The sequence below is a fragment of the Temnothorax nylanderi genome, unplaced genomic scaffold (genome assembly GCF_030848795.1).
Source record: "Temnothorax nylanderi isolate EJ_2023f unplaced genomic scaffold, tnyl_v1.0 TNYL_tig0041_pilon, whole genome shotgun sequence".
In the NCBI taxonomy this organism is placed as follows: Eukaryota; Metazoa; Arthropoda; class Insecta; order Hymenoptera; family Formicidae; genus Temnothorax; species Temnothorax nylanderi.
In genome coordinates, this window is record NW_027249103.1 from 605,725 (window position 1) to 617,442 (window position 11,718).

An 11,718-nucleotide genomic window follows, 5' to 3' on the forward strand; every position below is an offset into this window, starting at 1 on the left:
GGGTATTAGTAGGGTATATTTATAATTAAACAACTAAGCAATATACATACATACATCTTTAATAATCAATCAGGTAGTAATTTTTCATGTAGTAATTTTTAATTATTCATGTATAGTAATTTTTTATTACAAATTAACGGCCTCGTCCCCAGGGGCGGCCCCGCTGGAAATACCAGCGCGCGCGCGATCGCCCGCCTGCCATTCTTCGTCGGAGTCCTAAAAGAAATAAAGGAATATTATAAACGGAATATGTGTATGTAATTAATAATAAAAAATAATAGATAAAAATGATACTATTAATATAGAAAGAAATACATACTATTTCTCTCTTGCTGCGGCTGTTGCCGCTGCTGCTCCGGCTGTTCCGGTTGCGGCTGCGGTTGCTGCGCTTGTTGCGGTTGCTGTAGCTGCAGCTGCTCCTGCTGCCGCTGCAATTGCAATTGCAACTTCTTAATTTGCAGCGACAGCGCTTGATTTTCTCGCTGCTGCTGCTGCTGCTGCAGATGCTGCTGTTTCAGCAATTGCTGCACTTTGCTGCTCATTTTCTGCAGCTGCTGCAGCTGCTTGCATGGAGGCGGATCACCTCCATTTTCCTCATCACTGAGGAACATATCGCTCTCATCATCTTCTTTTTTAATCTCATTTTCATCTGAAAGAAGATAATAATAATAAAATCTGTAATATAATTAAATTAAATTAACCCTTAACATGTATACGTGGGTCTACGGCGTCCAAGCCAAGTGATATTTGCTCGTAATTATATATGCTCGTATTATATAGGTATGTAAAACTTGCAAACCTGTTAGAAGATATTAAATAAACGATGTTTATCAAAATAACTATCAAATCGTCAGTTACAATGTAGACAGATGTTTCATGAATTTTTTTAGATTTTTTAAAATACTTTAATATAGCGTTGAATGTGACAGACCCACGTATACTTAAAAAGTACCGAAAAAAACGGATCACCTCCATTTTCCTCATCACTGAGGAACATATCGCTCTCATCATCTTCTTTTTTAATCTCATTTTCATCTGAAAGAAGATAATAATAATAAAATCTGTAATATAATTAAATTAAATTAACCCTTAACATGTATACGTGGGTCTACGGCGTCCAAGCCAAGTGATATTTGCTCGTAATTATATATGCTCGTATTATATAGGTATGTAAAACTTGCAAACCTGTTAGAAGATATTAAATAAACGATGTTTATCAAAATAACTATCAAATCGTCAGTTACAATGTAGACAGATGTTTCATGAATTTTTTTAGATTTTTTAAAATACTTTAATATAGCGTTGAATGTGACAGACCCACGTATACTTAAAAAGTACCGAAAAAAACGTATACACTTTAAGGGTTAACTATATTGGCGTGCGTGTGGTGTAATTTTCTTATTGTATGTGAGAATCATTTGTGACCATCATAGGAATAACGCGTTCAGTCAAAAAGAAAGAGAGATAATTCGCAAGGTGTAAAAGTTATATAAAGTGAGTGAGTGAGTGATACTACACACTAGTCCAGTCATTTTAGGTTTTCTGTGCAAAAAATTAGAAACTACTTTTTTTTAATCGCTTTATTTCATTGTTTTAAATAACATATTAAAAATCGAGAACGATATCGGCAGGGCTAAAAAAGTTATTCAAGATCAAAGGTCACGAAAATAAGTTTTTTGCGAAAATCTCGTTTTGTATGACTCGGAGGTCAATTAAGGTGGTTACAAAAAAGAAAGATCATGAAATTCTCTACAAAAATGGTTCTATTCATTTTTCACGTACGATGAACCGTTTGCGAAATACAAAGTGGCGAAATACAAGTGTAAAGTTAGCTTTACGCGCCTTGTATCTTACCTCAAAGGTGGTGCGGAAATGGATACAACGCTCGACGTACACATTCGTCACTTTGTATTTCGCAAACGGTTCATCGTACGTGAAAAATGAATAGAATTTTTGTAGAGAATTTCATGATCTTTCTTTTTTGTAACCACCTTAATTGACCTCCGAGCCATACAAAACGAGATTTTCGCAAAAAACTGATTTTCGTGACCTTTGATCTTGAATAACTTTTTTAGCCCTGCCGATATCGTTCTCGATTTTTAATATGTTATTTAAAATAACAAAATAAAGCAATTAAAAAAAAAGTAGTTTCTAATTTTTTTGCACAGAAGCCATCTAAAATGACTGGACTATACACGTTTACGCGAGCGTTACTTATGTAGTCACTTACGATAATATACTCCGCGTAAATGAGTGAATTATCGTAAGTGAGTTAGTTATAGTGAGTTAGTTAGTGATAAAAAATGTATAGTACTTACTTGACATTTTGTCCCTCGATATTTTAAGGCTCTTCAACCTTTGGAGCAGAGATGTCATCCAAACGCGAGTCACGGCGTTTTTCTTCTTCCACCTACACGGAAAAAATTATGAGTGGCCTGCTCTCACATCACAGTTGAGTGGACTGCCGACTCGAATTTGGGCGAGTAACTGTCCCAAACATTGCAGAGAGCAACTTTCCCGAATCACGGGGAGACATCTGACGCGCGAAATGTCGGTAATGTTCTTAAATTGTACTGTGTGTACCCAATGGTAAAGACAGTGCTGCCTCTTGTATGTACGAAAGTATCTGCATTACCAACGCTTTCAGATCGCAGTCGTCGCAGTTTGGGAGAGCAGCTGTCCCAAAAAAAAGAGAGCATTGTTTCGAATCGTGAACGCGAAACTCATCTCCGGTTTGCGCTGCAACAATCGCAATTGCGTCAGCTACTGCCCCAAAATTTTTTCCGTGCGGTCAACTTCGCGCGCCAAGAGCGTCACGGCGCGCCGCGGCGCGGCGTCGCTACGCGTCGCGCTCTCAACTTCGCGATCATGAATTTTCCGACTTCGAAAATCAAATAACTATATAAGCGCGCCTATTATTACGATCGTTATTTTCTAGCGAATAGATGTACTAATATTTTTAACAGATATCCGCGATATTCGCGACATTGGAAACTACAATCGTCACTTGCCCGCGCGACGCGGTCGCGCCTTCGACCGAACAAGTATCTCGCGTGTAATACGTATATTTTTACAAATCGTTAATACCCGAGCATTGAATCGATACTATACGCGATAGATACCGCAGTAAATAATGCATGCAAGATTAATGAAAGTTACTCTTACCTGCAATTAAATGAGTCGCGACGCCACTCGTCCCGGAGCCGATCCGTACCGTGTCCGCCGTGTTCTGGAAATGAACGCAGGAGAACGTCATCAATATGGCGGAGGCACTTCGAATCGTCTCGCGCGCGGTCAACTTCACGTTCAATGAGAACGGCATCACTATACATACGCGCCCCGTTCTTATATTCGCGTTCATGCATTTTCTTATTCTAGCAATAAATAATTTACTCTTGCCTTATATAGCGGTCGCTCTTTCGCATCAGGCCGGTTCTATAATAATAATCATGCAGTCGTATGTCGAAGTCAGATGTTCGGAACGTAACCGATGGTCCAATGAGGAAAATTCGTTTTCGAAAAAGAAATTCTCTCATTGGACCATCGGCTGCGTTCTGACATACTTACGACTACGATATCGACTGATTGTAGAATCGGCCTTAATTATATATATGATGAAAATTAAATATGCACGTTAAAATTGTAGGTTGATATCCACGCCAAAACTTCAATATTGAAAAATGTAATCATCGAATATTCGCGCGATACATTTTCGGCCGAATAAATCTTGCGAAATATGCGTTTTAATTTATAAATCGTCAATGTGCTAATGCCGAATCTCTATACCACGATGGTTAAATGCACGTTATTACAAAGAATAAATATACAGGGTTGATGCAAATTTTACTTACTAATTAAATGAGTTGTGACGCCAGTCGTCCCGAAATCAATCCATTCCGTGTCTATCACGTTCCGTTATAATAACCACGAAATATTCGAAGATGCATCTTCGGTCCGGTATCATGTGACACTACGCGAGTCAAATGGATATAATTATAATAAAAGCGTTGATTAACCGAAAATACGCAATTAAATTTTAATATTGCACGTACAGTATACAATAATTGAGTTTATTATTAATATCGCAAAAATATAATATTATGTAAAATTACATTTTTAATAAATAATCAATAAATATGTATCATCATGCTTTTCAGGTATAACATCGGGTATATTTGATACAGCTGCGCGATTTATTTTATATTCACAACTTGATTAATTTTTCAAAATTACAAACTTTTAAACGAAAAATAAAGATATATATTCCAAAGTTTCTTATTTTTGCTTTTATCGCCTGGATCGAGTATTAATTATCTGATTTTGGGGAAACGCAGCAGAAACATTAGTTGATCTTGCCAGTTATCACTGATATTATATACAAGTTTCATTAAATCTATATTCTTTGTATATTTACGTGTAAACATGCAGTAATTCCTAAGCTACAATACTAATATATTAGAAAGTAAACTGAAAACTCTTTTTTAAATATATACGTTAATTATAAAAATCTAATAATTTTTTTATTATTTAATCTCTATACATATAACACCACTACATTTGCAAATGTAGCGCGGACGCGCACCAGAATGATATTTTATCGACAGTGTCGGAAAATGAACGCGGCTACGTAGTACCAATTTCGAAAATGGATGTACTGGCGGTAGTGTACGGGGGGTTTCGACGGTCCCACGAAGAAGGCCGAAATGGCCCGATCACGCCCGAGGACCTTTCTCAAATTTCTCCCTGACCTGTGCAATGTGCAGTTTTTATAGGTTAGAATATCGGTCTTCGTTAAGAAATTCAATAAAATCATTCGAAAAGTTTTAATTAATGAGAGAATCAGTTATAATGCAAGTTTAAGAAGTTCTATGCTAAATAACCAACCAATATCTCGATATCTGATAGGTGATGAAGACACTCGAGCGGATCTAACCTAGTTTTTTCTGAAGGGAAAAAAATAAATCGTAGATAGATTTAAAACAATTATCGGTATAGCTAGAAAATAAAATAAAATAAGGGTAATTATTCAGTTTACACCCCTCACCTCCGATTTTGATGAACTTAGGCTTAATCGACGCGTTTTTGCTCAAAACAACCGAATCTGGCAGAAAAAAGTGTCGCTCTGCCACGCGAAGCGAGATATTAACAGTTAAAGTTGACAGGAATCAGGTTATGATTCCCATCATACCGACGAGATGTAGCAACACTGAACATGCCCTGCGGCCTGCGGCCACATACGCATGCTCAGTGGCCGCACGCGCATGCTCAGTGGCCGCACGCGCATGCAAAAGTGCGCCAATTTTAAATATGATGACTATTGACTGGTCAATCGTGCGGAATAACCAAGCGTCTTGATTCAAGTAGTTAGGTATCACGCTGGGAGTTTGTTTAGTTTTATTATGCGGGGGAAGGGGTTCCGCTGCAGGCTACTTCTATGTAAAAATCACAACTTCTATAAAGCAGGGCATATACACACGTGTGTGTGCCCTGCTTCAACGAAAATCACAACTTCTATAAAGCAGGGCATACACACGTCTGTGTGTGTGTGTGTGTCCACGCGAAACGAGGTGCCACATGGGTTCATGACGCGCTTTACAAGCTCGTTTAAGTACATGCGTGGGCGGGGGGATTTTGCTCCCCTGCACCCCCCTCCTCATGCATGTACTTTATAATTTCGCTTTACAACTTAGCATGTACTTTAAGTTGTAAAGCGAGTTCCACGCTGCCTACCGGCGGGGTGGGTGCGGGGGAGGGGGGGGCCGAAGGCCCGCCCCTCGCACCCCCCCGTTGTGTGTGTGTGTGTGTGTGTGTCCACGCGAAACGAGGTGCCACATGGGTTCATGACGCGCTTTACAAGCTCGTTTAAGTACATGCGTGGGCGAAGGGATTTTGCTCCCCTGCACCCCCCTTTCCATGCATGTACTTTATAATTTCGCTTTACAACTTAGCATGTACTTTAAGTTGTAAAGCGCGTCATGAACCCATGTGGCACCTCGTTTCGCGTGGACACACACACACACACACACACACAACGGGGGGGTGCGAGGGGCGGGCCTTCGGCCCCCCCCTCCCCCGCACCCACCCCGCCGGTAGGCAGCGTGGAACTCGCTTTACAACTTAAAGTACATGCTAAGTTGTAAAGCGAAATTATAAAGTACATGCATGGGGAGGGGGGTGCAGGAGAGCAAAATTTCCCCGCCCACGCATGTACTGGGCACACACACACACACACACGTGTGTATGCCCTGCTTTATAGAAGTTGTGATTTTCGTTAAAGCAGGGCACACACGCGTGTGTATGTCCTGCTTTATAGAAGTTGTGATTTCCGTTAAAGCAGGGCATACACACGTGTGTATATGCCCTGCTTTATAGAAGTTGTGATTTTTACATAGAAGTAGCCTGCGGCGGAACCCCTTCCCCCGCATAATAAAACTAAACAAACTCTCAGCGTGATACCTAACTGCTTGAATTAAGACGCTTGATTATTCCGCATGATTGACCAGTCATCATATTTAAAATTGGCGCAGTTTTGCATGCGCGTGCGGCCACTGAGCATGCGCATATGCCCCCGCGGGGCATGTTTATGTCGCTACCAGTCGCTACATCTCGTCGGTATGACGGGAATCATAACCTGATTCCTGTCAACTTTAACTGTTAATATCTCGCTTCGCGTGGCAGAGCGACACTTTTTTCTGCCAGATTCGGTCGTTTTGAGCAAAAACGCGTCGAATAAGCCTAAGTTCATCAAAATCGGAGGTGAGGGGTGTAAACTGAATAATTACCAAAATAAGAAAGAATGAATGCGACTCGTGTAACGCGTAAGTCGATTCGACTTTGCAAACGTTTCGTAAACACCGAGGCGAGACGTCGAAACAGACCGGAGTGGATAAAACCGGTGGGACATCAAACCGAAGTGTCTGTATATAACCCGATAACGAAGTGCAAAGTGCCGCTGATCCTGAAAACAAAAAATATTTTAAAGTGGTACATCTGCGGACCTACGGTGTATGACTCGGCGCACATCGGACACGCAACGTAATAAAAAATTTTGCAAGTACTTGAGCGCGCGTCGTTTGTTACTATTATGTTTAGCCTGTTGTTAATTGAAGGATTAATATTTAACTTAAGACGATTATTTTATATGTACAGTAATGGAATGCGTTTTGATTGTCAAGATTATAATATTTAATATTAATATCGTAATTTATATAATTCTGCCTGGATATTTATTATTATTTTGATTGTAACAAACAAACTCAGCTCAAAGATGTTAGTCAATCTGCTTATAGTTTTAGATGTCTGTTACATAAAAGACTAATTTACTTTTTTATTATCTTTTGCAGCACTTACATAAAATCTGATATCATTCGACGAATTCTGTCGGATTATTTTAATATAGATGTGTTACTAGTTATGGGTATAACCGATATTGATGACAAAATAATAAGACGTTCCATTGAAAGTGAAAAAGATTTCAAGACTTTGTCCAGGCATTTTGAGTCTGAATTTTTTGCGGACATGAACAAGTTGAATATTCGCGAGCCATACTTACACTGTAGAGTTACAGACTATGTACCGCAAATTGTTCAGTTCATTGAGAAGCTTATAGCCAAGGATGATGGTTACGTTGCAAAAGATGGTATGACACTCGTTAACATTCCAATCTTGTTACTATAGAAAAATTGTGTGATTTCTATTTATTCATAAATCATATTTTATAGGATCTGTTTATTTTAATACCAGCAAGTACAAAAACTATGGTAAATTATCAATTCTACCTGATGTAGCAAATGATCAGCCTGTTGCGGGTAAAAAATCAGTATTAGACTTTGCACTATGGAAAGCAGCAAAAGATAACGAACCATCTTGGAAAGCTCCATGGGGCTGCGGCAGACCAGGATGGCATATAGAATGCAGCGCAATTGCAAGGTAATTTTAAAAGTTACGTCTTTTCTGCATGTGCTTTATATGAAAATTCTTTTGTATGAACTTTTAAATTTTAGATTTATATTTTTGCTCAGAACGTTATGCGTATTATTCACTTAATTATTTCTGTATAGCAAAATTTAATTAACATTTATTCACCCGTATGACGCACCGATGTGTACTGTAGTATGTGTTTTTATCAGCGCAGTCTTTGGAAATTCTATAGATATGCACAGTGGTGGAGTAGATTTGATTTTTCCACATCACGAGAATGAAGAGGCACAGTCTTGCTGTTATCACGATGTCGACCAATGGGTTAATTACTGGCTTCACTGTGGCCATTTAAGCCTGAAAGGAGATGTGAAGATGTCGAAGAGTCTAAAGAATACTATAAGCATACAAGATTATCTCGAAAACTATTCGGCAAATCATCTTAGAATGCTCTGTCTACTTTCTCATTATCGAAATGGTACGTACAATAAATGTTTAACAATCAATTTCGTGTAATTCAATCCATATGTAATCAACTGGATTCCATTGCAGGTATCGAATTCTCGGATGAAGTCATGCAAGCTGCGATGTCGGTAACCAAGAAGCTTGATAATTTCATAAACGACTGTGATAATTATGTTGCTGGAAGATTTAAAGCTGGTGAAATTGACGAAAATCTTTTGTTTACAGTAAGTTATCAATTTAATTCTTACTGCATATAACAAATTTATTTTTTTTTAATACTCCCCAAGATGAATATTCGATTTCCTCTTTGAATCACAAATAAATAGATATACATATATAATATAAGAAAAAGATGTTGCAGTGCTAAATATGTTAAACTAATTTAAATATTTTTCAGACTTTGCATGACACAAGAAGTCGGGTTTACTCGGCATTGGCAGATGATTTTGACACTTCAAAAGCAATGCATGCGATTATAAATCTTGTTAGGATAGGAAACAAAATGCTTCATCAAGATAATGTAAGTCGATATAAAAAATACATCATTAATAATGTCTCTATGTCGCAACTTTATTTGTATTGTACTATTCGTATTATTGCGCCCGTGACTCACTTGCGTGTACACTCGCGTCTACGTCCGCACATTCCCGAATTCATGGAAATAAAGATACAAAGTTGTGGGAAAAAACTTTATTAAAGATAAGATACAGTGCGACACATGCAAACACATTTGCACGGCACGACAGCGCGGCTCCAAGACATCCGTTTGCACCCGTTTGTAAATAATAGTTTTAGTCGTCCCAGAGAACGCTTCGCGACTTTTTAAAAGCAGCTCGATTCGGCTCGAACTTAAGGGCCGGCTCAGCGCGGGCGTAACACATATTATTAATCATTTATTTATTTTTAATTGCAGACACCATCTCACAGTAATAATGTAAGCGCTGTTGCCGCCGTTTCGAATTATCTTTCGAATATTCTCTCGAAGCTTGGCATTTCACAATCCACAAAATCAACAGCAGAAAATAGACAGGTTGAAGACATTATTGATCATTTTCTGAACTTCAGGAGGGCCGTCAGAATCCGAGCGCTTGAGCAAAATCCAAAGGATACAATTTTATTGAAAGAATGCGATAATGTACGAAAATGTTTATCCACTTGTGGGATAACGGTAAAGGTAAAAATTTACCAATAATCATATTTAAAGATTTAAAAAATGTTAAAAAGATTACATACGAGATCTATATTACTGATTGCAGGATCAACAAAATGACGCCAGCTGGAGTTGGAAATAATTATATCTCTAATAAAAAAATGTATTAAAATTACATTCTTTTCATTTAATTATATATAAATAGCCCAATCGATCTTTCAATCCGAAGTTTCTTTTAATTTCTTCGCGCCATCGTTATTATCGTCAGCAATTTTTCTCTTTTCACTCTTCTTCTCGGACAATGTTTTCTTTAAGCCTTTCATCTTTCTCGTTTGAATACTATTGATATTTTGTGCTCCAACATGTATACGGCCATACGATGTTCCAAACGTATCTTTAGAGATATTCTTTTTCGTCTTCACCTGTACAATAATAATTATTAGATTAAAACGTTCATCTTTTTACTATATTGATTTATAAAAGTCAAATAATTATATTTATAAAATAATACCTTGAGTGCCTTAGGTCTCTTACAAGCTCGCTTGAATAAATCTTCAGAGGCGAATTTGTTGCGTCTAAACACTAAATCGGCACGTGGTCCTATTTCCTCCAGTTCTATCCTAGGTGTTTTCGTGTTGGACTTTTTCAAAAGTATCCTGAAAACATATATTGATCAATATATATACAATAATTCGAAATTAAAATTATAACCTCGTTTTTTTTATGTATTCACGCTATTGCAATATTCATTTTTACATGACATTTTACATTATTGGTATCTTTAAGGAGTCAGTAAAAAAATTTGAAAAAATAAATATTTACTTCCATTTCCATCTCACCTGTAACTGCGCAAAAGTATTTTATTCTCAACAGCTGTGAAACTTATAACATGTTCAAGACCTTGCAATCTGATCTTTTGAACCTCTTCCCTCAAGAACATGTCGACGAGCAAGTTTTTGATCCTGACGTACTCGTGGTTACTCTCAAAAAGTTCACCGTTAAAGATCAACAGTGGCTTTATTCCCGAGGTGATCTTCTCAACTTTGAAGTCCTTTAATCCTTTATAATTCTCTACGCCAAATTCCGTCATGTCCAATAACGTGTGCTCGTACATTCGACCCATCACAAGATTGTGCGGGCGTTTCTTATTGTGCGAAGCCATCATGAAGAGGGACGCGTTGTACTTGAGCGCGAATTTTTCAACGGGTGTAATATCTTCAAATGGCAGTACATCATTTTTCTGTTTCATCATTTGCGCGTTGGGTTTCTTCAGATCGTACTGGAAGATATTATAATTGATTTGTAATTTAAAAACTCTGTCGAGATTTTCAGAGAATTGACATAACAAGTTGGAGCGACATTAATAAAAGTTATTTGCACGTTTGCTTACCAAATCCTTCATAAAATCAGTGACAATCTGCGACGTGCGTTTACCCCTGAGGCATAAAGCTTCCTTGGCATTTTCCACCAACTTGGGCTCCTTCTTCAATATAGCTTTCTTGCCCCTATGCGTAGTTGGCTTTCTACAAAAGTATATCATACAAAATTATGATGCTAAATGGTATCTACTCATATGACTGGCTGCGGTCCACTTGATGCTACAAATGCTTCGAAGCATGCCTCTTCTCCTTTCTTTTAATAAAGAAAGAAGGAGAAGAAGAACGCTTCAAAGCATTTGTAGCGTCAAGTGGACCGCAGCTTCTGTATACAATGTATATTACTTTGAATGCGTAATTACGGTGTTAATGAATTTAATTACGTAAATGCACCGAGATACGTGACAAATGACTTACGTGATTCTGTCTACAGCAGGCATGACGAAACAATAAATTGATACGCTCTAAATTAAAATCACAATTTAATATTCTTCAGCGAACGAATAACCTACATCACTCGACTGCACGTGTATGTACGCCATCCATCGCTAGATCCGGAACCGGTCTTTTGCACATGCGCGATGCGCGTGACGTCATGACGTATTCGAGAAAAAAAGATGCTCTGTGTTTACACCACTTTTATAAAAATTATCTAAGGTGATTCAAGGACGTAAGTACTAAATAGTATGAATGTTTTATTTGTTCTTCGTAATTATTCTAACTCATTTTCTCTATTTGCAGAAGATTTTCGCGTTCACGACGTTTTTTCATAAGAAATGAAATTATCTATAATAAAAGAGTATTTAAGGG

At 37.9% G+C, this 11,718-nt stretch overlaps 3 protein-coding genes across 8 annotated transcripts; 1 reads left to right on the top strand and 2 right to left on the bottom strand.

Moving 5' to 3' along the window:
- Positions 1–43: 43 nt before the first annotated feature.
- On the bottom strand, positions 44–5,341 carry LOC139771537 (uncharacterized). 5 transcript variants are annotated; one of them, XM_071704393.1, is made up of 9 exons: positions 5,045–5,341; positions 4,885–4,943; positions 4,635–4,748; positions 3,852–3,970; positions 3,166–3,229; positions 2,319–2,410; positions 970–1,035; positions 320–649; positions 44–216 (listed from the first exon to the last, which is right to left on the bottom strand). In XM_071704393.1, the coding sequence occupies exons 6-9, from the start codon at positions 2,374–2,376 to the stop codon at positions 134–136; spliced, it is 537 nt and encodes a 178-aa protein (XP_071560494.1). In that variant the 5' UTR covers positions 2,377–2,410; positions 3,166–3,229; positions 3,852–3,970; positions 4,635–4,748; positions 4,885–4,943; positions 5,045–5,341; the 3' UTR covers positions 44–133. The 5 variants fall into 5 exon arrangements, with proteins under 5 accessions (XP_071560494.1, XP_071560495.1, XP_071560496.1 ...); XM_071704394.1 differs by having other exon boundaries at positions 4,583–4,748; XM_071704395.1 differs by lacking the exon at positions 4,885–4,943.
- On the top strand, positions 4,911–9,707 carry Cysrs-m (cysteine--tRNA ligase-like protein, mitochondrial). 2 transcript variants are annotated; one of them, XM_071704390.1, is made up of 9 exons: positions 4,911–5,029; positions 6,735–7,035; positions 7,344–7,639; positions 7,722–7,929; positions 8,130–8,395; positions 8,470–8,606; positions 8,780–8,902; positions 9,296–9,556; positions 9,639–9,707. In XM_071704390.1, the coding sequence occupies exons 2-9, from the start codon at positions 6,797–6,799 to the stop codon at positions 9,672–9,674; spliced, it is 1,566 nt and encodes a 521-aa protein (XP_071560491.1). In that variant the 5' UTR covers positions 4,911–5,029; positions 6,735–6,796; the 3' UTR covers positions 9,675–9,707. The 2 variants fall into 2 exon arrangements, with proteins under 2 accessions (XP_071560491.1, XP_071560490.1); XM_071704389.1 differs by lacking the exon at positions 4,911–5,029 and having other exon boundaries at positions 6,463–7,035.
- Positions 9,058–11,483, bottom strand: Non3 (Ribosome production factor 2-like protein Non3). Its single transcript, XM_071704391.1, has 5 exons — positions 11,326–11,483; positions 10,923–11,055; positions 10,372–10,811; positions 10,044–10,188; positions 9,058–9,954 (listed from the first exon to the last, which is right to left on the bottom strand). The coding sequence occupies exons 1-5, from the start codon at positions 11,346–11,348 to the stop codon at positions 9,751–9,753; spliced, it is 945 nt and encodes a 314-aa protein (XP_071560492.1). The 5' UTR covers positions 11,349–11,483; the 3' UTR covers positions 9,058–9,750.
- Positions 11,484–11,718: the final 235 nt, after the last annotated feature.

Bases quoted from the DNA above. Each gene is read 5' to 3' on its own strand.
- LOC139771537 (XM_071704397.1), bottom strand. From the start codon at position 2,376: ATGACATCTCTGCTCCAAAGGTTGAAGAGCCTTAAAATATCGAGGGAC. The intron at 650-969 runs GTGATCCGTTTT...ATCTTCTTTCAG, and splicing joins CAGTGATGAGGAAAATGGAG to ATGAAAATGAGATTAAAAAA. The intron at 217-319 runs GTATGTATTTCT...TATTTCTTTTAG, and splicing joins GCCGCAGCAAGAGAGAAATA to GACTCCGACGAAGAATGGCA.
- Cysrs-m (XM_071704390.1), top strand. From the start codon at position 6,797: ATGAATGCGACTCGTGTAACGCGTAAGTCGATTCGACTTTGCAAACGT. The intron at 8,396-8,469 runs GTACGTACAATA...ATTCCATTGCAG, and splicing joins ACTTTCTCATTATCGAAATG to GTATCGAATTCTCGGATGAA. The intron at 8,607-8,779 runs GTAAGTTATCAA...AATATTTTTCAG, and splicing joins ACGAAAATCTTTTGTTTACA to ACTTTGCATGACACAAGAAG.
- Non3 (XM_071704391.1), bottom strand. From the start codon at position 11,348: ATGCCTGCTGTAGACAGAATCAC. The intron at 11,056-11,325 runs GTAAGTCATTTG...ATACTTTTGTAG, and splicing joins CCTGCTGTAGACAGAATCAC to AAAGCCAACTACGCATAGGG. The intron at 9,955-10,043 runs GTATTATTTTAT...ATTATTGTACAG, and splicing joins AGAGACCTAAGGCACTCAAG to GTGAAGACGAAAAAGAATAT.